Source organism: Myripristis murdjan, chromosome 3, assembly GCF_902150065.1.
Source record: "Myripristis murdjan chromosome 3, fMyrMur1.1, whole genome shotgun sequence".
Taxonomy (NCBI): domain Eukaryota; kingdom Metazoa; phylum Chordata; class Actinopteri; order Holocentriformes; family Holocentridae; genus Myripristis; species Myripristis murdjan.
Window position 1 is genome coordinate 27,372,786 of NC_043982.1, and position 24,618 is coordinate 27,397,403.

General features: G+C 39.9%; 1 protein-coding gene across 1 annotated transcript; it reads left to right on the forward strand.

Annotated features, from left to right (window-relative positions):
* Positions 1-809: 809 nt before the first annotated feature.
* On the forward strand, positions 810-23,427 carry LOC115357170 (adhesion G-protein coupled receptor G5-like). Its single transcript, XM_030048572.1, has 15 exons — positions 810-1,096; positions 8,351-8,439; positions 9,137-9,414; positions 10,709-10,895; positions 11,645-11,693; positions 11,945-12,059; positions 13,344-13,466; positions 13,949-14,059; positions 15,716-15,758; positions 15,928-16,034; positions 16,571-16,686; positions 17,289-17,548; positions 19,817-19,916; positions 20,362-20,636; positions 21,510-23,427. Exons 2-15 carry the CDS (start codon positions 8,379-8,381, stop codon positions 21,635-21,637), a joined length of 1,953 nt encoding a protein of 650 aa, XP_029904432.1. The 5' UTR covers positions 810-1,096; positions 8,351-8,378; the 3' UTR covers positions 21,638-23,427.
* The last annotated feature ends 1,191 nt before the right edge of the window (positions 23,428-24,618 follow it).

Sequence of the window (24,618 nt, forward strand, 5' to 3'; positions counted from 1 at the left end):
TGAAAGTAACAGTAAATATAAAGGTAAAATTTTAAATGTAATTCTTTTATACTCGGTAGAATCACAATGAATTGAACCTGGAGAATGCAATGAGGAGAAGAACAAATAGCCTATCTTGTGGTCCTGAGTGAAGTAAATGGTGGGAATGGTTCAATTAAATTGAGGAAACAAGTTGTATTTCGTGGTTACAAATGTGGAAGTAAGACTGTTAAATTCATGTAGCAAGTTATACATAAATCAAATCAAATCAAAAGTTATACATCAATCAAAGGCTTGATTTTTTTTTTCTTATTATTGCACTTCTCAGGCTCCATGACAGTGTAATCACTGAATGTGGGGTGAAAATCTAAGCAGGCTTATATGACAATGAATTTTTAAATTCCCTGCAACAGCAGAAAGCAGATAAGCAGATGGAAGAATGGATGCTATAGATAGAAGTAGGGAAAATAAGAAACACTGAAATCAGTTAAACATAGTTACTATAAAGGAAAACATGTTGCATGGTTTGTATTGTGTTTTATGGTTTCTTTAATTTGTGAAGCACAATGCCATATTTGCATGAAATATTCTGATCTTTAATCATCTCAAATTTGTTCGGATTAACACAACAGGTAGGCTCATATGAATTAAGATAAGTAGCCCAATAGGTGTATTATTTGATCAGAGGTGTTCCAGTTGTGAAAAGTGAGTGCGGGTTTTATTTTGGAGGTTGAAACCGGGTATGATTTGGTTGTCTAGTTTCTGACTTGACACCCACCCCGGCGCATACCCGGCCCTTTTGAGAGCCTCTCCCTGAGGGCTGTCACAGCGCCACAGCTCCTCGCAGCTCCCGCACCTCACATTATTTCCGTCTTTGGCACAGTCAAGTGCTTTGAAAAAAAAAAAAAAAAAAAAAAACATGACAGTGAATGAACACCACTGAGATTTTTTTTTTCCCCGTTACGCCGAGCCTCTGTATTTCTGAGCGTCTGTCAGTCGCTTTGTGCTTTCTTCGCGAGTGCGCTTCGTCCGGCATTCTGGGGAAAACTTTCCCCCGAAGGATTTGGGCATAAGAGGGACCAAGTCTGCGGGAAGAGGCGAGAAAACACTGCAAGAGGTATGGCTGCATTCCTCACCGAAAATATATTATAGTAAATATTCCTGTAGTTTTCCCATATGGGGGACCTGAAGTGTGCATGCTGCTCACTATGCTGGAATATTTCCAGTAACCTAGTAATTCCACTGGGTCTTATAATTTGCTATGATATTTACCGATCCACAGTTTGTAATAGGAAAATGAAAGACATCATTTAGAAAAATTAGAGGAAATGTAATTGGGGTGAACCTGACAGCTGATTTGCTGATGGAGATGATGAAGTTTGTTTGTTTTTTTTTTTTTTGTTTTTTTTTCATTGATGCACTTTTATAGCTGAATATCTATCAGTTTAATCATTTAATCATTTGATCATGTTGCAAGCAAGCAATAATAGGCCTAATGATGATAAATTAAAAAAAAAAAAAAAAATCATACCCTCAGTTCTTTGCATTTGTCATGGGCAAATGTATAGCTGTAACAAATGAAAGAGGGTTTCGGATGTGTATGCCACCTGAACTATTATTTACCTCGCACAGCCTGGTAACCTCAACCCCATGAGCCTGCATAATTTTTTTAGATTATGTTTTCGTCGATACTGGTGTTGAAAGACCGACATCAAAGTCTGGGACCTGACTTCACAGCTGTGCATAGTAATACTGTACTTGGCATGTGGTTTCCTGACTATGCCTCCTCTCGCAGTCACAGGATTTTACACTGGCGGAAAAGCTGCAATGGGCAAAACCCCAAACATTTGTTGTCCGTCTCGCGTAAAACCAGAGAACCAGATTATGAGTGGAATTGAAACTGAATAAATTACAAATGAGCATCCAAGTGCAACTGGGATTTTTTTGTTCACGTTTTGCCCTCTGAGATGCAAATGGTGCCCTAGATATGTGAGTCAATTCCTTTTGCGTTGACTTCATCATTCATAATGAGGAAAAGAAAGCCCCTAATGGCAAGCTGAACCTTCTGACCCCCACCTCAGGCCACGGTGGGCTGATTTAATGTGATGCTGGCCTTTGTGCATGTGTGTGTGGCTGTGCCTGTTGTCTTATTGATTTATTCATAGCCCCGAAGGAAATATGTGCAGCATTCCACCTGCTCCCTTAATTTCCTTGCTGAAGACCTCAAAGCACACAGACATACAGACACACACACACACACACACACACACACACAGCATCACCAACATGGTGCTGTTGCAAAGAATGCAAGGTCCTGACTGAAATGTTGCCTAGGGAGCATTCCACATCTCCCATATTTTGTCTGGTTTTCTGCTTGAACTTGAAACATTGTCATTGAGAGCCTTTACGTTCTCATCCTTTGCTCTGACTCTGTTCTGTGGGGAAGATAAAAAACAAAACAAAAAAAACTTGGTCTCGTAATGGAAAAAATACCATGTTAATCAGCAGGAACTTACACAACGATAGTGTGCGACACTGCCTTGTGTGTTTTGACTGATGCATTATCGTGCAGCTACATTGGCAGCAGTTGCAGAACAGTTGAGTTTATGCAATCAGCAATCAAAGGCTGTGAGTTCGGGACTAAAATTGGCTAGTGAAGTGGGACATGAGAGTTTCTTGTAGGCAGCATAGGCAACATACAAGCAGGCAAATGAGGTCAGCTCATCTCTTCAGAAGAAAAAGGGTAAACCGGCTGGTTTCCTCAACATGAACGTGTTCTGTTCTACTGCTTATTATATTGCAAAAAAGCTTTCATCTTCATACCTCACCTGTCGTTTTGGCAGAATGCTCCACTTACTTCAGAGGGGGAAGTCCTGTGTGTGTTTGTCTGTGTGTGTGTCTGTGTGTGTGTGCGTTTTTTAACCAATGGCTTAAACAGCAACCAAACCCGCCAGTGATCTTTGACCCTTATTCACACCCACCCTGCCACTTCGCCTCCAAGACTTGACAACAAAGAGCAGTTTTTGTTTGCTGAGTTATTCTTCCACACACATTCCAGCTCTTGCACTCCTCTGCTTGTAGACAGAAGCAGACAAAAAGCAGGCTCAAAACATCACAGGACAGGACAGAAACACTGCCAGTCTAAATGTGCTTGTCATGTAAACCATCTCTTTAGTGAATCTTCACCTTCGTTGTCATTGGAACCAAAACTGAAGCTTCATAATTTGGTATCAGCCACAATGCCCTAATTTTTTGGTTCTGCTGTCTTAAATATCTCACAGAGTGGAAGTTTCTTTTTTCGTGAGAACAAAAATCGTTCCGAAATCTGACCTGGAAATGGCACAATACAGTTCAGTTGCACAGAGGGACTGCAAACAACACAGAAAATGTGAAATGCCATCGCTAAAGAAATTGTTCAAAGTGACTTTACAATATGCTGCAGTTGAAACATGCATGGAAATTCCAGAATCCATACATGAAGTATATAAAAATACTTTATCCTGTTATCAGGATTTGAAAGCAAGTAGAAATGTGAACTTTAACTGCACCTCCAAAATAAGAGCCTGATGCATTGCTTGCAGTTTCCTTCTTGATAAGAAATCAGCCAACCTTTTGGTGTAAACCACATCACAGCTCACAGAAGGGGCTTTGTACTGCAAAGATTATCTGGTTTACATATATGTCCACTGGCCTGTGTTTTCCTGTTTGCTGCAGGCTGCAACCTGTTAAAAATGTTCAAGTGGCTCTGAAGTCACCTAGTGGAGTTGATTCCTCTCGTTCCCGAAAGTCTGTCACTCTCGCTTGATGTCTCCCTTTATGAGTCACACTTTATTGTGTCTGCTCTGCTTCAGTGCATAATGAAGTCAAACAAGAAAGCTGATGTGAAGTAGAGCATGCTGAATCTCGGGTGAGTCACACCGAGATGGGAAGATGTGCTTGGAAGACGCAGTGGTCAGGTGCTCACAGACAGACGGTTCATTCAAATGCGTGGGCTGCTGTAGCACACACGCGCGTGCACGCACACACACACACACACACACACACACACACACACACACACACACATACACACACACACACACACACACAAACACACACAGCCTCCTATATCATATATGTGAGTAGGAGTGAGGTGTGCAACAAAGCAACAGGTTTCGGGATTAGTGTGAGGTTTGTACACTGCAGTGAGAAATGCTACATCGAAGGAATTTGAAAGAGATTGTCTGTTGGTGTGTGACACATACAGTGTGCACAGGCACACACATGCACACACACAGGCTCATTTATGCTAGTCATTGCTCAGAGTTGCTCTTTCACACACTCACCAAGAGCTGAGAAGCGAAAAGAAAGGGGAAATTCTTTGGCTGCATTGATGCCTGGGCGCCTTGCAGCAGGGACAATAGAGAGGACGTGGGGCGGTGAGACAGAGAGAGAGAGAGAGAGAGAGAAAGAGAGCGAGGGAGAGCGCACAAGAGCACACACACTGATGTGAGCACAAAGCAAGAGCGCAAACAGTGTTGTTATTCTGATAACAAGGCCTTTGCAGAGGAAATGTCAATTGAATGAATTGTCATGTGCACAGCTACATGCACGATTTAACCGAATTGATTCCTGTAAAGGGTTAACAATGTTTTACACATTTGCACACACACTGGTGCACATGCACAAAGTGTGAAGAGCTATTTGTGCTGAGCGAGAGGGTGGGGAGCCTTTCCCCTTTTTTGAAACACAGCATTTTTCTAGAGAACTGAGACCTTCTGTGTGTGCACACAGAAGGTCTGACTGTGGGTGTGGACATACTCAGCACTATCTGGGGTTCCGCACCCAAGATGACAACAAGCTGAAAGAAAGAAGCGGATGCTTTTCACAAGGATGTCTCACAGAGATGCTGGTAAAATTAGTTAGGATTAGCTTGTTACCTTTACAAGTTGTTTAACTTCATATCAAGTCCTAAAATCTTGTTTTTCTTTAAATAAATAAAAAAAAAATATGCCAGTGGGATGAGATAATCTCCCTCATTTCTAAAGAAGTTGTTTCAGGAAATTTTCTCGGAACAACTTAGCTGTAAGTGTGTTGACACATGGTAGAACAACATGCTGCCATCCAGATTGGTCACCCTGGAAGTAAGTAACAATAATAGTAATAGTAATAATAATAATAATAATAACCACTATTATTATTATTATTATTATTATTATTATTATTATCATCATCATCATCATCATCATCATCATCATCATCATCATTAGTAGTAGTAGTAGTAGTAATAACAAATTGTTATTTTTGTGGTTGTTGTTATTAATATTATTTGCATGGATAATTCATAGTGTGTGAGAGGTTGCTGCTTGATGCTTACACGTTTTGGCTTGTTGGTGGTGCTGTGGTCATCCGATCAGTTTCATTTTGTGGATATTGTGCAGAAATGTAAATTCCCCAAAGGTTCATCAAATTTGACAGAAGTGCCGGAGATATTAAACTTGAAGCGTGGGGCCCTGTTTGCCTGGCGGTGGCACCAAGGTGGGCCATCGGGTTTATGCTCAAAATATATAATGACACTTGCATTTGAAACAATTGGGATTATCTCAGATTTTTTTCACTCGCTATAATAAGATTTCAAAACTGAATATGAGACTAATCTATGAGATCTGGCTCACACGATAGAGTAATGGAACACAAAATGTATCACTTCCTGTGCAATGGGAAAAGGCAACCAGAGGCAACCAGATGTGCCAGATGTGAGTGTTAGGCACAACAGATGGAAAAGCTTAATCAGTTGGATATTGGCTGGATCACTGTCATCTAATCTCAATTGACAACAGGGAAACACAAAGTAGACCTTGATTTTTCCAACATGTTGTGGTTTATTTCGTTGCTGTGAAGGACTGAGGCCTGAGTGTGTGTGTCTGGTAGAGAGTCATGAAGCTATCGTCTGTTTTATAGGTCATGACTCAACCACAGCATGTTACTACAAATCCCAGTGTAGTCAGGACACAGACCACCACCACACCTGCACCAGTACAAACCACACTTCATTGATTGTTTATATTTAGCTGTCATAGTTGTATGTAAACCAGAGTAGTGGCTCCCTGTGAATTTGAAGGCCTTCTGTCTGTAAATATAATACACTCAATCTGGTCCTCTCACTCTGTTAGTGAGCGCGTGTGTGCGACGCAGCAGTTCCCCCTCATCAAAAACCACTGTGAAGAAACAACTTGACACCTTTTTTCCCAAAAAAGTGCTGTTGTCGCTCATCAGAGCTGATAAAAGGAAGTGTGCAAACCGCAAACGCCTGGGTCCTGTGGCTATAAAATTAATGTTCTGCAGTTTTCTTCTGAGTCATGAGACTGTCCTGAAGTGAAACCAAAAATAAAAATAAGAATATAGCATCATATAGTGCTATAATATCATACTGTGTCGTACTGTTCATGCACACCAAAGTCTAAGGATTTTCCTTGCTTGTGTTTAATAGGTAGACAGCTAAGGTGTTACACTAAAGCTGGAAAGAGGCTTTTCAGCAGTTTTGAATTCTGTGTGAAAGGGGTTATCTCTTCATTTGGTACATTTTGGATAATGGGAATCCTGCTTGTGATTCTGCTTTAAACTTGAAATTTAAAATGAGCACATTTTTTTCCCCATGATTTCACAATTGCGTGATGCCATAATTTACTGTATGTTGCTTATCTGTTGTGTTGACAACGGCCACAAACATGACAACAACAACAAAGAAAACTTAATCCTTTGCGTGAGCGTTCACATATTTATGCTACTTACCACTACATGCTTCAGGATCAAGGAGATAACAGAGAATGCCAAGTAAATTCATCAGTTTGTTGCGTAAAAATCCTCTCTCCCACACTGCCAGAGAAATAAATAAAATGTGTGTGTGTGTGTGTGTGTGTGTGTGTGTGTGTGTGTGTGTGTGTGTGTGTGTGTGTGTGTGCGTGCGTGTGCGTGCACATGTGGTCGTGTGTTTGGCTGAGGATTAGGTTCATCTTGAATTTCAGGTGTGTGTTCCAGGATCCATAGATAAAAATAGTCAGCCCATGGAATACACTGTCCCTGCAGGCCATGAAGCGATGAATTTCTTCGTCTCAATTTCATTTTCTTCTTCTGTTCCTCTCTCTGTCTGTGGTTCAACTGGTTCCTGTCTGTCTGGTATTATTGAGGACAGCCACCAATACGGTTTCTCTTCAAAAACCAGAGCTTGACGCACATTACAGAACACACTCTGCACCACACCAACATGCAGTCACACAGTGGTTACTTTTACACTTCAAATTGCACTTGATCATAGCAGAAACATGGCATGGGAAAATGAAAAGTGTCAGAGCTAAACGAAGTGAAGCCCATACATAGTTTAGTTAGTTTTTGATGTTCACTGACTGAACCGTGTGTGTGTGTGTGTGTGTGTGTGTGTGTGTGTGTGTTGCTGTGGAAAAGTGACAATTCTGTCACCATGGTAGCAGTTGCAAGAATTTGAAAAAGTGATATGAAAGTTGTTTTTTGGGGGGTTAAATATTTTGTTACAAGTAATAGCAATACCAAGTAATTGTATTATATTCTATGCTATGCTATACCATTGTAATAGCCCCAATAATGTCACTGCAGTGAATAAACATACCATAATAGTCACTATCAGCTATGTCACTTTTAACATGTGGCTACAAAAATAAACTAAACACAAGAAGTGTTTAGTAGAACTGTGTGTGTGTGTGTGTGTGTGTGTGTGTGTGTGTGTGTGTGTGTGTGTGTGTGTGTGTGTGTGTGTGTGTGTGTGTGTGTGTGTGTGTGTGTGTGTGTGTGCATATGTGCTTGCACGATTGCATGTCAGTTAAAGGGGAAGACTGTTTCAGTTGATAACAACCCAGAAAGGCCACTGTGTGTATTTTGGGCCTCATTTGTATTCATTGATTGATAAGAAAGCACATACACTGCAGCAGGCGGTTTGCAGAAGAATAATATCTATTAGAAGAAGTTTAAATCTTTGCCAAACCCGTGCTGCCTCTAGATAGCAGCTTTTGTTTTATATAGGATGTGTGTGTGTGTGTGTGTGTGTGTGTGTGTGTGTATGTGTGTTGTTTGGAAAGAATGAAACAGATATGCTTGTGTTTCAACTTGCCTTTTATGGTTTTAAAACTTTACTAAGTGCATAGGCAGAGGCACTCCACACACAAACACACACACTCACACACACACACACACACACACACACACACACACGTTTTTTCATTGAATCTTTTGCACTAACCAGTGTGACCGGTTGAGTTTTTTATTTGCCTACTGGCCATCATGCCCAAGCTAACCAGAGATATAAGATAAACCCAGTTGTTCCTCTTTTACAGTTTAATGTCACTTCCTTTGTTTTGCTTAGGCTGGGCGGTTGGCACAAGACCAGACCAATGGCACCACGAATTACCGATGCGTTGAAAACTGTTTTCATCTTCATCATCCTCTCTTCAGGTAGACAACGAGACTGCATTCATCTCAACTAGTCCTTTTGTCTCAAATTCAGTTTCACAATCTTTACGCTTGTACAAAGTAGGCAGGGCAAAACGAATGAAAAACTCCTCCAGTGGGGTTAGACATTTTTATGTGTTTCCAGTGTTGTTTCACTTGTTTCAGGAATTTCCACAAAACAAGTGGGAGTGTCTTGAGGCAAGGCAGAACAAGACCGATTTATCTACTAGCAGAAAACATAACTTTACAATGAAAACATGTCTTTAAAATTTTAAAAATTTGATTCGCACTGGACACTGGCAAATTAATCTCATTTTATTGCCAGATTTGTCCACATATGCAGGAAAAGTATATGCAGGAAAAGATATCCATTGTTCATCAAATTACTAATAAAGATGAATAATTTTTGCAGTTTTTTTTTCTTTTGTATACCAGTGAACAATTTTATGACTAAATATTTGAAAGGGGTCTACATGGCTGCAGAACTCTTGGCTAAATCTAGGTAATACAGGATTTTAGAGCAAAAGTTTAGTAGATGCAACATTTAGATGATGTCTTGTCCTCAGTGGTATGGCACCATGCAGAAAAGCCACTTTTTGTATCACTGTTTTGTTAACTAATCTAAATGAAAAAGAACATGGATTATGAAATATTTCCTCAATCCTGCTGGAAAACTAAATTTATTCAACTTTGTTATCAGTGTTCACCTGCTCTGCTGGTGACAGCGAAAATGACCGGGACTTCGAGTTTTGTGGCAAGTGGCGCAATGGTGGCAAAGCCCTGAAGCTGACCTACAACCTCTCTCCGGGCTGTGCACCGATCTTGATCTCGGCCAATGAGAGCTCTCTGTCCATAGAGGGACAGATCACGGCCCAGTGCAACAAGTCCGGTGTCATCAGCCTGGACCAGTCTGGACCTCCTACAGGGACACACTTCTGTCTGTTTTGGGAGCCGCTGCTGGACCAGCTGCAGCTGCAGGTACTGTACATCAGCACACTTCAGCATTCTTGATCTTCAAACAAGTCATTTAGTTTCCTATTCATACTTAAAATCTTGTTTTTCTTGAAAGAAGGAACAAATTGACCAGTGAGATGAGATAATCTCACTTTTTTCCATTGCTGGTCAACTTATTTCCAGTATTTTCTTGAATAAGCTGTCATTTTCTTGAGACAAGTGGGCTGATCTGCCTCATTCTGCTTTGTTTCAGCATACTTATTCCCAGAAAAAAAATCCTGAAACAAGTGAAACTGCATTAGAAACAAGAGGCATTATTCTCATCCCACTGGCAGATTTTTTTTCACTGGTTTATGAAATCCATACACTTTAGTTGGAATTTCATCTCAATAGAGCCAGATATACAGTACTAGCTATATGCATGATGAACATGCACACATCAAAATGCGCGTGCTCAGATTAACCAGCTTCATACACAATATAATCCAACACATAAACATAGCAACTGATAAAACAATAGCCAACATCACTCATCCATTCCAGACTACAACCAAATCCAGGTTAGAGCACATCCTGCCTCATGTCTAAATCCATATTGTATGTATTATCATCAAGAGTCAGGAGATAAGTACACACAAACGAGTTGTGCAGAGCCACAGATGCACACACTTCGTTTCAAATTAAAAGCCCTCTCAAGTTTTAGAAATGGTCCAGCCATATGCTAGTTTTCGACCTAGTCTTGTTAACGACAAGGCATAGCTTCTGAATGGAGTTTTATCTTTTTCCTTTGACTAACTGACCAGTGAAAACTTGGTCAAGTAAGAGTCTCATCAACTAACATTTGGTTGACTACTAGGGAAGAGCCCTATTGATCAGTTTATCAAACATGGCCTGCTAGAGTTAATTTGACACATCCTGAGGTGTGGTTATTGTACATGTGCGCATCGCAGTATCAGTGCTGAAATGATATACATATATTATGCAGATCCTAAAATATTACTTTTCTCTGTGATGATTACATCCACTTTTACGCTCAAAGTCATTATGACTCAGTTTCCTTTCCATCATTATCCAAGCCAAGCAGAGACGATGTTCTGTTTCTACAAAAACAAAAGCAAAAGTTAGAAACTATCATGTCATTTTGAAACTGAGATATTATGAATTCTCATAACATTTTCATGGAAAATGAACTTTCATAGACCGTGAGAACAAATTACTAACATGATAAGGTATTTCCATGCCCTGGTATCTTATTTACATTCCTTATGGAAGGGGTCAGAACTTTATCGGGGTTTTTGTTGTTGTTTGGTTTTTGTAGGTTGGAGGAGAAACCCACAAACTGTGTGAACCAGCCGGCCTGCAGCAGTCCTGCTGTACTAATTTGTCTCCCAGCTCCAATGAACCTGAGACCAGCTACGGCATCATCAATGGCAGCATCAAAGGCGATGTGCTCACCAGCAAAAGCCTGGCAGCGTACGGCTTCTTTGGAGAAAGCATCAACTGCAGTAAGGAAGTGTGGATGCATGTTATCTGTAAAACAGCTATAAATATTTGATAAACTGCAATGGTTTCTTTGTGATGAGATTTTACATATTTTTATTACTTTTCTTCATCTTAGCATGCTGTTATTTTGAACAGGCACGCATACATGCCACAATCCATTTTTGTTCATATTTCATTCATTCACTGGCATTCTTTCATATTTTCCACTTGATTAGCACAGTGATTTGCATCATGCAATGATGTGCCTCATAATTTTCTCTGCTGCTCATACCAGATTTTTCATTGCTGTATTCTATTACTTGCTCGTGCAATAAGCCAGTTTCCCCTGAGATCATTAAAGGTAGATCTGATTTAATTCAGTTGATGGACTAATGCACTGATGCAACTCAAAAAAAAGAAAAAAAAAAAAAAAAAAAAACAGTTTAAGAATTCAATCTACCAAAATCCAACTCTTACATGAGCAAATATCTCATTGGACCGATTTTTCAGTAGTAATAGTCTACTGTCCAATTAGATTTGATGCCATTTGGATCATTACAATTTTGCTAAAAAATGTTGAGGCCTAATGGAATAGTTGTACGGATGAACTGGTAAATGCATGAGGACATAGATGCGAGCTTGTATTGCACAACTATGCTATTTTTGACACATTTTACCTCCTTATCTTGAAATGTAGATATTAATTGTTGCTTACCCAAGAGAGAAGGCTGAGGGTGTTTTAATATCGAACCTGTGCTGTTTTGTCTTGCAGAGGAGCAGTTCTGCGATAAAGCCATCAAAGGACCCACCCAAGTCAACATGTAATTTCCTTTCCCTCTTCTCACATTTGTCACCACAATTACCCTAAAAGCAATGTGACTGGATGTTTTTCTGTCAACATCCTGCTGCGTCAGACTTTGTTTTAATTTCTAAGACCACAGAATCTATTGTTGTGAAGGCATACGTGAAAATCATGGTGTTTGTGTGTGAATGTGTGCGTGTGTGTGTGTGTGTGTGTGTGTGCGTGCATGCGTGTGTGCGTGCGTGTGTGTGTGTGCGTGCGGGCATGCAGGATTGAGGAAGCTGTGATGAGGTCAGAGACTGTAGGCAGTGTTGAGCTGCCCTGTGCTCTCAGCTCTGTGGTGGTTATGAAGGAGGATTTCCAAGGCTCTGACATCGTTTTGACGGTAAGACACACACGCGCGCGCGCACACACACGCACACACTCACACTCACTCACAGAGAATCATGCTTTCATATATGAAAGGTTTTTAGAAAATTAGAAAATATAGCACTTAACCTCTGGTCACACAGGCAGAGAAGCTCATATCAACCGTAATAAGTCATTTAGCCTATTTTGTACATTTTTCCTGCTGGCACCACAGAGCAAGACAAACATCCAGCACGCAACAAAAAAGCGGTGACATGTGGAGTTTAGTGTATCATTCATGAAAGTGATTTTTTTTTCCTTAAGGAATTCCTTTTAGCTCTTCATGGATAAATGAGATTCTCATTCCGGCCATTGTAGCAGAAATATAATTAAAATTTAAATTAGAGAGAAAACTTATATAAAAAGGGAATGTTCACTCACTGGTCTGTGATGTTTAATTGAAACTGCCCATTACTGCCTGTTTTAGAGGGACAATACACCAAAACACTGGTATTTCTGTGTCTTACTCTGTATACAACACAGTTAAAGCTGTGACTCAGCAGTCTTGTCATTTTCATCTAAGCCAAGGCAGCTAGTGGTGATTTAGAAGAGAAAATAGCTGCTGCACCGCCCAATTAAAACTGAATGGTACATTTTGCTGGTGAGCATTAGAGGATGGATGTTGAAAGTTTACATGATTCCTGCTTTAAAATGTTGCCACCTTTGTAAACACTCAGCTCCAAATATACAGCAGCACATGACACTCCTGAAAGTTTTCATCTTAAGACATTTAGTCTCATATTCAGTGTTAAAATGTTGTTTTTCTTCAAATGACATAAAAAAAAAATCTGCCAGTGGGATGAGATAATCCCACTTGTTTCCAATGCTAATCAACTATTTCAGTTTTATTGATCAAATGCTATTTTCTTGATCCTAGTGGGCCGATCTCCCATATTCTGCCTTGTTCCAATATATTTATGTGTTCCCAAAGAAATCCCTGAAAGTGAAACTGCATTGGCAATAAGTAGAATTATCAGACAGATTTGGTAACACTGAATATGCAGAAGCTTTAAACTGCAGAGGTGTGTAACACACATTCAAAAGCTGACACTGTATGAACACCAGGGCTGCATTTGCTATTTCACTCCAAGAAATGGGTTTTATTCACAGCTTCTCCATGACTAGCCAATAAAGCAGCAGTTGCATCTTACAGTTCAAACTGACCGACCTGAAAGTGCAATGATTTCCTGGCTGCTGTATCTTTGTCTCTATCTTATTCATTTGTGTTTGAAGCACTGTCTGTGTATATTGCGCCCTCCAGGCCAGCCCAGGTTTACCTCCAGAGTCCATTCCCTCAATCCACCTGCCCCCTTCGCTGAGGCCCCCCACAAAGACATCAGTCAAAGTAGTCTGCACCATCTTCAAAAATTCCTCCTTTTTCCAGGTGAGACTCGTTTTGAGACTCTGTTTGCCCCTCGGTCAGCCTCGGCTGCCCAGAAAAGAAGTGTCAGTACTAGGTGTGTGGATCGTGACCATAACACAGATTCAGAGATTGCATTGAACATGATGTATTCTTAAACATTTCTTACACAAAAGTTGTATTTCCTAGTGTTCTGTCAGAACACTACAATGTTAGGTTTTTTTTTTCTTTTTAACTTGATTCCCAGCATTTCACATCAGTTCAGGTTCAAGTCAGGTTCTCATCAGTACACGTCTAGTCAGCATGACTGAGCTTCTCGATAGAAGATTAGACTTTTAACTGATGCAACTCTGAAATCCCAAAACAGCTTCATTATTCCTATTTGTTTAAATGGAATATTGTGAATGTGGAAAAGCCCTTCATGCCCTATGGAGGACAACTGATGTTTATATGGTGTGTGTGTGTGTGTGTGTGTGTGTGTGTGCGTTTGTGTATGTGTGTAACAGGAGGGTGGCATGAGCATTGTGGACAATGTGGTGGGAATCTCCGTGGAGAACGAGATCATCAGAGATCTGTCTGAACCAATCAGGATAGGCTTCCATCACCGCGCCATACATGTAAGCTGATGTGTTTGCATTCTGTTTTGTGTGTGTCTGTGGTTTATGTCTGCTCTGCGTGGTGTGAGTCTGTGTCTGGGTCGCCTGTGCCTCTGTCTGTGTCAGAGTTAACTGTGTCTTCTATGTCTGTGTTGTCTCTGTCATCTAAGGCGTCTTTCACACCACAAGTATCCAAACTCTAATTTGTACTTGAGGTCGGCCACTCTGCCTTGAAGAGCTCAAATAATTGTATGAGTTTGACTTTCAGCTTCCTATGATAGCCCTGATTTGGCCTGCATTCTTGTCATTTTTATTGCACAAAATATGATCAAGTTTTAACATACTGAATATTGGCACAAAATATAAGCTATTGGCAACTTCAGTCAAAATATCTGTATCTATATCTTTATCTATACCCATATCTATACCTATACCTATACCTGTATCTACCTGTCTATCCATCTTGTACATATGTTTGTTCACTGCATCATTGTGTGTATGTATGCAAGCAACGGAGTCCACAGAATTTCCTTCGGGTTCAATAAAGTACATATCTATCTATCTATCTATCTATCTATCTATCTATCTATCTACCTGTCTGTCTGTCTGTCTGTCTGTCTGTCTGTCTGTCTATATCTTTTTAACATAGCTGTCTGTTCATTTTGGTATCAGATGTGGTTGATAGATCTGTACAATCATCCAAAAGCATCAGCTGTGAGTGATTCAAACTGAGCATGAAGTCCTGTGGCATGACTGCAGCATGTGTCTGGTGGTGATGTTAATCTCACACTTGCTCACACTGTTTCTCTGCGTTTGTTTTAATGTCGGCTTTGCACTTTGTGGCGATGGCACGCCTGCCAGATGCTGTAAATGCAGTACAATAAAATGATGCATAAAACAGCACAGCAAAGAAAATTTAATAAAGGGAAAAAGCAGTATGCAAGTGGGTATACCTAAATATCAATAGCAACACATGTTCACTGTAATGTCCTCAGTGCTATCTGTTAATAAATTAATTAATTAATTACTTCAATTCAATAATTTTTATTAATTTTAATGTATTCAGTTAAGTGTCTATATTAAGAAAAAAATGTTTTTGTTCACTATTTGCTGCAGGCTGCACAAAGTAAAACATATATCATTTTAATAAACTGAACATATGTTATGCATGCAAAATATTTTTTGTAAAGGTGACCAGTAAACTTTTAGCATAACCAAAAGTATTTCCATAAAAAAAATGTTCCAGACTTGATACTATATCAAACACAGCTCCAGAAAATGTTTTTTGTCACTTGTCAACCTTGACCTCAATGCGTACGTGTCAATAAGCAGACAAGCCTCTTACATGTGGACACGTCGTGCAAGTTGTTTAAAAAAAAAAAAAAAAGCTTGTTTTTAGTTGTTCAACATCTGCATCGAGCCTTCTTCATGAGCACAAGAACACACAGAAACCACTTGAAGGTTTCTTTTCAAACCTCACATTGAGACAACAGATGGTTTACACAGCTCAACACCGAGGAGTCTCTCACTTCCTTGCTGCATGGCACACATACACACACACACACAGTACTATCCCACCAAAAGCTGCTGATTCTGTACTACTAACCATAACTGTGTAAAGTCGACTTGCATGGTAATGTGATCACAATAATACGTCTCTCTCGTCTCCCATTTCAGAGAACCTTTTCCAGGAAATGTGTTTCATGGGACACCAGGAAAGGTCATTAACATGTTATTTGCAAAATATTATCCCTTATCAAACTAATAACTTACAGCTCTGCCTTTTTCTTTATGCAGTAACTACCAGGGTTGATATGTGATTGTAGCTTAGTGGTACAATCTACCTTAGGTTCTACTCTTTATCCAAACACAATATTTTCTCTGCACAGATCCGCTGAAGGTGAACTGGTTGGATGACGGATGTTTAACGAAGCAGAAAGGTGAAAAAGAGACTGAGTGCCACTGCAACCATCTGACTTACTTCACTGTACTGGTGGTGAGATGCAAACTCTGTGCTACTTTCTTTATTATTTAGAAAACTTACAGAACATGATAGAGAAACAAAGCAAAACAGAGAGCGAGTGACCTATGTGATGTATGTGTGTATGAGAATCACTCAAGGACCTACAATTAAAAATGTATCAGCATGCCACACAGACACACATGAGGTTAATAGTGTGGGTGAGGAAACACACATACGCAATTAAAATAAAAGATGCATGTTTTGAGGATTTTGTTAAATCATCCTAAATCCTTCATTTAGCTTTTTCTAAGGTTTTTCTAAGGTTGGGGGGTTAAATAGAATTAAATAGAAATGAAAAGTTGTGATGATAATATCTCTTTTAAAAGTTTGAAAAGGCAGCATCTATTTTGATTTATTTTTCCTAAAATATTTTTTAAATAAAAGGTTAATATCTCATACTTGAGTAATTAAGTTCAGTTTAGTTTATATATGTAAATATGCAAACACAGAGGTTTAGCTGCTGTATGGAGGCCCTGGCACTCTGCTCATTGTTGTGTGTCCTCTGACAGGAAATGGAACCTCGACCAGTGCGCCACCTGCTGGCGTTGACTGCCATTACATCTCTGGGCTGTGCAGTCTCTGTGATCAGCTGTCTTGCCCTCATCATCTTCCTCTGCAGAAAGAGGTGAAGCTGCTGTTCCACAGTTCAGGCACATATTAATTTGTGATTTTACTCAAATTATTTTGTCCAGGAGAAACTGTTACTACAGGCTATCGTCAATCAAACAAACATCACCACAATCATAAATGTTACTCCATGAAGTGACAAAGTTTGAATGATTGGATAATGATAATGCAGTGATAAAAACTGGAAGAGATGCAAATATTTGAACATAAATGGGTTAGAATTGCAATAAATACTTGACATAAAAAATACAATTTAGAATAGATTAGAATTTCTATTAATTAGACTTTATTATCCAGCAAAAGCAAGAAAAATGTCTATGGCCTCCCCAAATAAAACATCACTTTAATTTGTGACATACAATCAATTTTCTCTCTTTTTAACAAGTAAGAAGCAACACAATATTACAATTAAAGAGCAGAGTGAGCAAAGTCAGACATGATTTCATGAAAGCAGGTTGATTGAGAACTGACAGAAAAAAGGGTGTCGAATTTGCAGGATATTCCATAGTCTTGATGCAACAAAAGTACCATCATCAAGATAAATGATCTCTGATGCTTATGCAGCCTCTCGTGCTCATCCAGCCTCTCCATCTCTACCAGGAAATGTAAGGAGCAGTCTATTCCCATCCATCTGGGCTTGGCCATGTCACTCCTCTTCCTCAACCTGCTCTTCTTCCTCACCGGGACGCTGGCCAACCTGGGAGAGGAGGCTCTGTGCCGCTGGGTGGGGGCAGGTCTGCACTACGCCCTTCTCAGCTCCTTCACCTGGATGGCTTTGGAGGTTTTCCAGACCTTCAGGCTGGTCTACTTGGTGTTCACCCCACCGCTGAAGCCCTACATCTGGGGCCTGATCGGCTTTGGTGAGTGTTTGTCTTTAGTATCCAAAAAGTTATCTCTTGCTATGAAGTCCTTATGACATGAACATGTGCAAATATTAGATGAGAGTGTCGGCAGGTCCTTAAATGTCTTACAAAGTTACATTTTTGTAAATACTAGGCCTTAAAAGTCTTTTTGTCAAATGAGTCATGTTCTTCTGCATCAGATCAACATTTATGATTATCTAATTTATCTAATCTTCTCAGCCTGCTGAAGCTAATACTGCACTCATACTGACATGCTACACTTATCTGCTGGGAAAATGACTCAGCTCACTTTATATAGTACATACAGTTGTGTTCAAAATAATAGCAGTATGTTTAAAAAAGTAAGTAAAGTCCATAATCCTTATAATAGCTTTTATTTCCATACGCACAAATGCATTGGGAACACTGCACATTCTATTCCAAATCAAAACATGAAGAAAAATGTATCAAATATGTTATTACTCTACAGAAAGTGAAGAAAAAGGAATATTAGGCTGTTCAAAAAAACAGCAGTGTCTGCATTTTTCTTTCAAACTCAAACATTTACTGTATAAACTGAAAAATGCTTGAAGATTTAGCTTTCCAGTGAATCACTGAACTAATATTTAGTCGTATAACCATGGTTTCTGGGAAATGCTTCACATCTGTGTTGCATGGAGTCGACCAGCTTCTGGCACCTGTGTACAGGTATTCCAGCCCAGGACGATTGCACTACATTCCACAATTCCTCTGCATTTCTTGGTTTTGCCTCAGAAACAGCATTTTTGATGTCACCACACAAGTTTTCTATTGGATTAAGGTCCAGGGATTGGGCTGGTCACTCCATAACGTTAATCTTGTTGGTCTGGAACCAAGATCCTGCTTGCTTATTGGTGTGTTTGGGGTCGTCTTGTTGAAACACCCATTTCAAGGGCATGTCCTCTTCAGCTTAAGGCAACATGACCTCTTCAAGTATTTTGATGTATTCAAACTGATCCATGATCCCTGGTATGCAATAAATAGGCCCGACACCATAGTATGAGAAACATCCCCATATCATGATGCTGGTGCCACCATGCTTCACTGTCTTCACAGTGTACTGTGGCTTGAATTCAGTGTCTGGGGGTCGTCTGACAAACTGTCTGCGGCCCCTAGCCCCAAAAAGAACAATCTTGCTTTCATCAGTCCCCAAAATGTTGCGCCATTTCCCTTGAGGCCAGTCAATGTGTTCTTTGGCAAATTGTAACCTCTTCAGCACGTCTTTTTGCAACAATGGGACTTCTTGCCCATAGCTTGGCTTCACATAGGCCTCTTCTAATTGTTAGAGTACTCACAGGTAACTTTAGACCTTCTTTGTTCTCCCTGGAGCTGATCATTGGCTGAGTCTTTGCCATTTGGGCTATTCTTCGATCTATTTGAATGGTAGTTTTCCGTTTTCTTCCACGTCTTTCTGGTTTTGGTTGCCATTTTAAAGCATCTGAGATCATTTTAGCTGAGCAGCCTATCATTTTCTGCACTTCTTTATATGTTTTACCCTCTCCAATCAACTTTTTAATCAAAGTAAGCTGTTCTTCTGAACAATATCTGGAATGACCCATTCTACTCAGATTTTCAGAGAGAAATGCACTATAACCAGCATGTACAACATTTGCTGCCTTCGTCCTTGAATAAGGGCCACCTGTTTGACACCTGTTTTTTCACAGAATGAATGACCTCACTAATTGAACACCGCACTGCTATTATTTTGAACACACCCCTTTCAGTTAATGATTCAATTACACAGAATCAGCAGCATGCAAGTCATGACTGTTGGATCTGTTGGTTTTCTATTACTCTACTGCACTTACTAGTAAATTATTTGCCATGTAGGAATATAATTTCTACCAAAAACAGTGATTGATGTGGTTAGTGATGTTGAACTGCTATTATTTTGAACACAACTGTACCTGTATTACGTACCTGTAAAAATCCAAGAAAATCCTTTGACTTGTCTGTCCTGAGTTCTGTGGGGAAAAGTCTTGGTTGGATTTATTACAGTAGCAGCTTGCAGTCTAACAGTCTAACAGCTCTTAACAGCTTCTAAAGGAAGCTGTTCAACGAGTTGATAGAATCATCTAGTTTTACAACCATATTCCTACCTAAAGCTGATCTCTGACATGGACCAAATACACAGTACTTACCTTTGTACTTACCTGCAATGGTTATTTCAATGAGTAAAATAGATCTTATTTGTCAGATAGATATAAATAAATTCCCTCGATGAACATGTATGACATCTCTTTTCAGGTTTCCCAGCTCTTCCTGTTGTCACCTTGGCCATGGTGGGTGACATTTATGGAGTGAGAGAGGTTGCCCCGAGCGATGACGTCTCCAATCCGTACCAGATGTAAGTAGAATTTCTGTGGCGTCAGGTCAAAAATTGTCTTGTCACATTCTTGTTGAAAGCTTGTACATTCAAGGTGTGAAGTACAAGCTTCCGACTTGTCTGGTGTGCTTTGTGCTATGGTCAAAAATATTAGGTAACTGTAACTACTCAAAAGCATCAAACAAGTACGGTGTTATTTTCTAAAAAATTAAGATTGCTCAGTGCGTTTTAAACTTCTGCAAAGACCAGATATTGAGAAGCTTTCTAGTTCTTGTCCTTGAAGACACGAAAGGACTCTAAGTACTTCCAATAGTAGCTTCATACACCACAGTCTGACAATGTTTTTACTTTTTCCAAATACAATCTTGAAAACACAAGTGGAAAAAACACTACAATATTAAGACAAATGCAAAATATATTAGAACCTGCACAGCCACTAATCTGTCTTTTGTATGTGTTTTTGCAGGTGTTGGATGAAAAACAACCACAAGGCCTTGTTGGCTCACTACTTCACCAACGTGACAGTGCTGGCCATCTTGGTGTTTTCAGGCCTGGTGATGCTCTTCCTGGTCTACAGGCAGATCCGCAGAAGGGACGAGTGGAAGCAGAACCAGGTGGCGTTTCTCAGCATCTGGGGCCTCAGCTGCCTCTTCGGGACAACGTGGGGTCTGACCTTCCTGAACTTTGGTCCGCTCTCTGACATCATCCTCTTCTTGTCCTGCATCCTCAACTCTTTCCAAGGTCTGTGCCTATATGTCCGTGATCTCTAGTGGTCCACTTGTTATGTCTCTTGTTTTTGTTAGTTCTCAGGGAGTGATCACACTTGTGGCTGGTTTTCTTTGGTCCAAAATGATTCTGAAAAATTTCATCCTGTTGACGTTGTGGAGCAAAACTGAAAACATTGCCAAACATGCTGAAAATGAAATAGAAATTTTCAGCAGGATACTTCCATGAGGAGCTGAAGATGTAATGAATGTAAGATGTTTCCACTACTGGGAGGTTGGAGATACACTGAAAATGAATGTTAGCTTGGGATATTCTCATGCACTGTAATCTGTCAGCCCATGTCATCTGTCATTGTAATGCATGGGATATTGTTCATATTTTTGTATATCAAATGCTCATGTGAACACCGCCTCACATTGTCAGTTCAGGGCTTGGCAGTCCATTGTGTCTGTGTGAGACAATGGCCAGCTAATCAGGGCCTGCTCTTGCTGCTTCCTATTGGAATAAAACCCGTTACCTCTCACTTATTTTTATCAAGCCAAATGTGGCTCTAAATTTAAAAAGGTTATCCGATTTTTTGCAGTGCATTGGTAGTACAGAAGAGATTATAGTTCTGTATTGTAGATAATTTGGAATTACAAAATGCAGTTAGTCATGAGATTGTATAAATGGGTCTTTCCAGGTATGTGACTGTGGTTGCTATGTCTTAGTGTTAACACCCGAGTCATCTGGTTGTGCTGTGATGGACTGGTTTCTGATCCAGGGGGTTTCCTACTTTCCTCTCAGTGCACTGGCTTCAGCCTCATGTGGCACAGTAAGATTAAGTGAGTACAAAAAATGAACAAACAAATGAATGCATCTTTCTCCTGGTGTGGTCTGTTCTTCCAGGTTTCTTTCTGGTGTTGCGGTTCTACATGCTGGGCTGGATGCGAAAACAGACTGGTGGCTCGACTCTTGGAACCAGCAGCACTGGATCTACGAGACAACACATGCTGCAGCCCCAGGAGAAGAGCTAGGGTTGGACTCAAAGATACACAGGGCAGAGCACATGGAGTAAATTAAAGCTGTGCTAGGCAGTATTTGTATGCTAAAAAAAATTCATCCATCGTAGTACACTGAAAAAATGAGGCTGCAAATGAAGAAGTCTGCCCCTTTTGCCATACAGGATGTGGCAAAGCACAGCTGAGGAGTGAAACAGAAACATTAAGTGGCTGTGACACAGCAGTGTGGGAGTGCTCTGTTGATCTCTCATTTTATGATGTCCTCTGGTGTCAACAGACCATAGTTTAGCCTTTGAGCAAAGCTGACAGCCCGCTCGGTACTGTTGTTCACTAACTCAGTTAGTCCAATATATTTCTACATCTTTCAAAATAAAACATGTATGCTTTTTTAGATTCGCTTATGTAAAGTAACCTCCTATATACTGACTGGTTAAAGTCAACACAGGCATTAACGGAAATGATGCTATCTTGGCCTCCCTGTTGACCTGATGCAGTGACTCCACCCATCTGGTGTTCAAAGCAGGTCAAAACAAATGTGGAGGATTATTTGCAAATAGCATATGTCCCACATTATTGCGGACACTTGACCACCTCTCCAGGTGGCAGCTACATCACTCAGGACCATGCAGTACAGGCCTGGAGCCTGTATTTTGTACAATTTAAAACACCTAGACTGAGTCTAGGCATAGAAGGGAAAGCATTTTATATGAGAGCCTCAATTGCAAAGTGGTCTGAGATAGGTTTAAGCTCCATTCCAGTCACATGAACAAGCTGAGGTTTCACAACTAAAATATCCAGTTAACAGGGCATTCAACCTGCAGGGCATTTCCTGCAAAAACTCTCTTATTTCCTGTCGACAGACTCAGATTCTGTCTGCAACACTGGCTGCAAGGAGGCTTGCTTTTTTCCCTCATGGATCAAGCTGAACAAAAGTTTATCTTGAGCCGATATATTCCACACTTCAAGCCCACACTTCACAGCCCACACCTCCAAACTGCTTCTGCTTTAAAAAATAATAATAATAATAAGAAGAAGAAAATAAAGTATTTGCGAGACAGATTGTGAATTTCTGGCACAAGACGCTCCACAGTCTAAACGGGAACTAATTCAGGTAGCTGCACTGAAATGACACATCCACATTTCACATTTTCAGTAAGGACATAAAAATGTCACTGTGAAAGTTGTTTTGTATGAACCTTTGATAAGCTTCTTTTTTTTTTATTGTGTAAGCTTTCAATGTAGTTTTTACAGCTCATTTCAGTCCTTGTAAGTAGCACTTTAGATTTTATTCTCTATTGTAGAAAAGTGTTATTATTAGCCAATGTTGATTCAAACCTGGCCAGGATTTTTGTAATATGTTGATAGACCTGTACAATGTGTTCATCCATGTGATTTATCTGTAATGATATCTGAATGTTTAATTATGTATTTGGCCATCTACTGTACCAAGAATGACTCACTTTCAGTGTGTCTTCACATGGCTATTACCATTTTTAAGGAGGGGATTCAGATAGTATGAAAAAGATTCACATAAATATAGCAATTACAATTTGATCTTTGTTTTCAAAAGGGAGCACAAATATGTTTTAAATACAGCCTTAATCACTGATGTATTGAGTCCTGGTTGTGAACTGAATCCAGTAATTTGCTGTACTTTCAAACAGCTGCAAGAACAGGGCTCATAGAAACTGTGATGTCTGCACTTTTTTGTTTTGTTTCTATAGAGATTTTATAGAAAAAATATCACTGGAGTTATTATGTATATTTGGTGTCTCTATGTATATGTATGTATATTCCGATGACTGTTTGTGCTTTAATAAAAAGTTTAAGATGAAAAAGAACAAGTCATGTCATTTGTGTGTGTGCGTGTGCGTGCGTGCGTGTGTGTGTGTGTGTGTGTGTGTCAGTGCACAGTAAGCAGATTTGAGACTTGCTGTCTTCCTGCTCAGCCATCCTCCCTTCTTATCTGTGCCTGTGTGTTTCCTCCCTGGAGGTTCTACATTTTGTATCGGTGGTTCTTTCTACAAACATGCCGCTTGTTTGTGAGTTTGTGGCAGAACATGCACTTAAAATTTTTCCCAATACCAAAACAAACAAATAAGCAAACAAACAGTCAGTTCTGTCTTTACCATAAGCCGCCATTGACCGCACCCCATTTCTCTTGTGCCTATCTTGAGTTTTATCTCCAGTGTTGCCCAGCACAGCGGCATGAGGTCTCAGAGTGATAATGGCTGCTGCTGGAGGTACACACAGTACTGTACATGTTAGGGAAGATGCTTCCGTTGGCATTTTAGGCATGTTGACCAATGCTTTTAATCATTTTATCTTTCAAGTGTTAAAAACATAACGAATTCTCATCAGGTGTTATCAGAGTCCACAGTAATGTCTTCAAATTGCTTCCTTAGTCTGACCAGTGACGAAAAACCTGAAAGTACTAAACATGGCCCCAAAACAATAAGTTGGAGATATTACAGATTTGCTCCAGCTGCTGCCACAGATCCCTGCTGTGAACAGGACAACTCAAATATGTTTTATTTTAATCTTTTCAAATTTGCTGTGCACATTCAAGACTCCTATAGAAAGAACCATACTGATTTTGGTGCCACCATGACCTTTCCTGTAGCGCCACCATCAGGGCAAACTTTCAATAAGATGTTTTGCATTGTGGGGTGGATTAGCAGGACAGGATGATTTCATAACTGGAGGGCAGCCATGTCTCCCATTGGTTGGCTAAACTGTTGAACCAGATTAGGGACAAAGTTAGACATGTTGAGCTTTGTAATTGTATGAACGAGTAAACTAAGTAAATTTTGGCATCTTCAGGAAGCTTTAATAAGCAAATGTATGAGATTATTACTTGGTGAATGACATCAGTCCAAAAAACATGCGTTCATGCTTTGGATTGCCTCAAAACTAGTAAAATCCCTTCATTAAAAAGAATGGTTTGCACCCAAAAAGAAAAGCTGCATGAGAGTCTAAACTTTGTGAACCTTGTG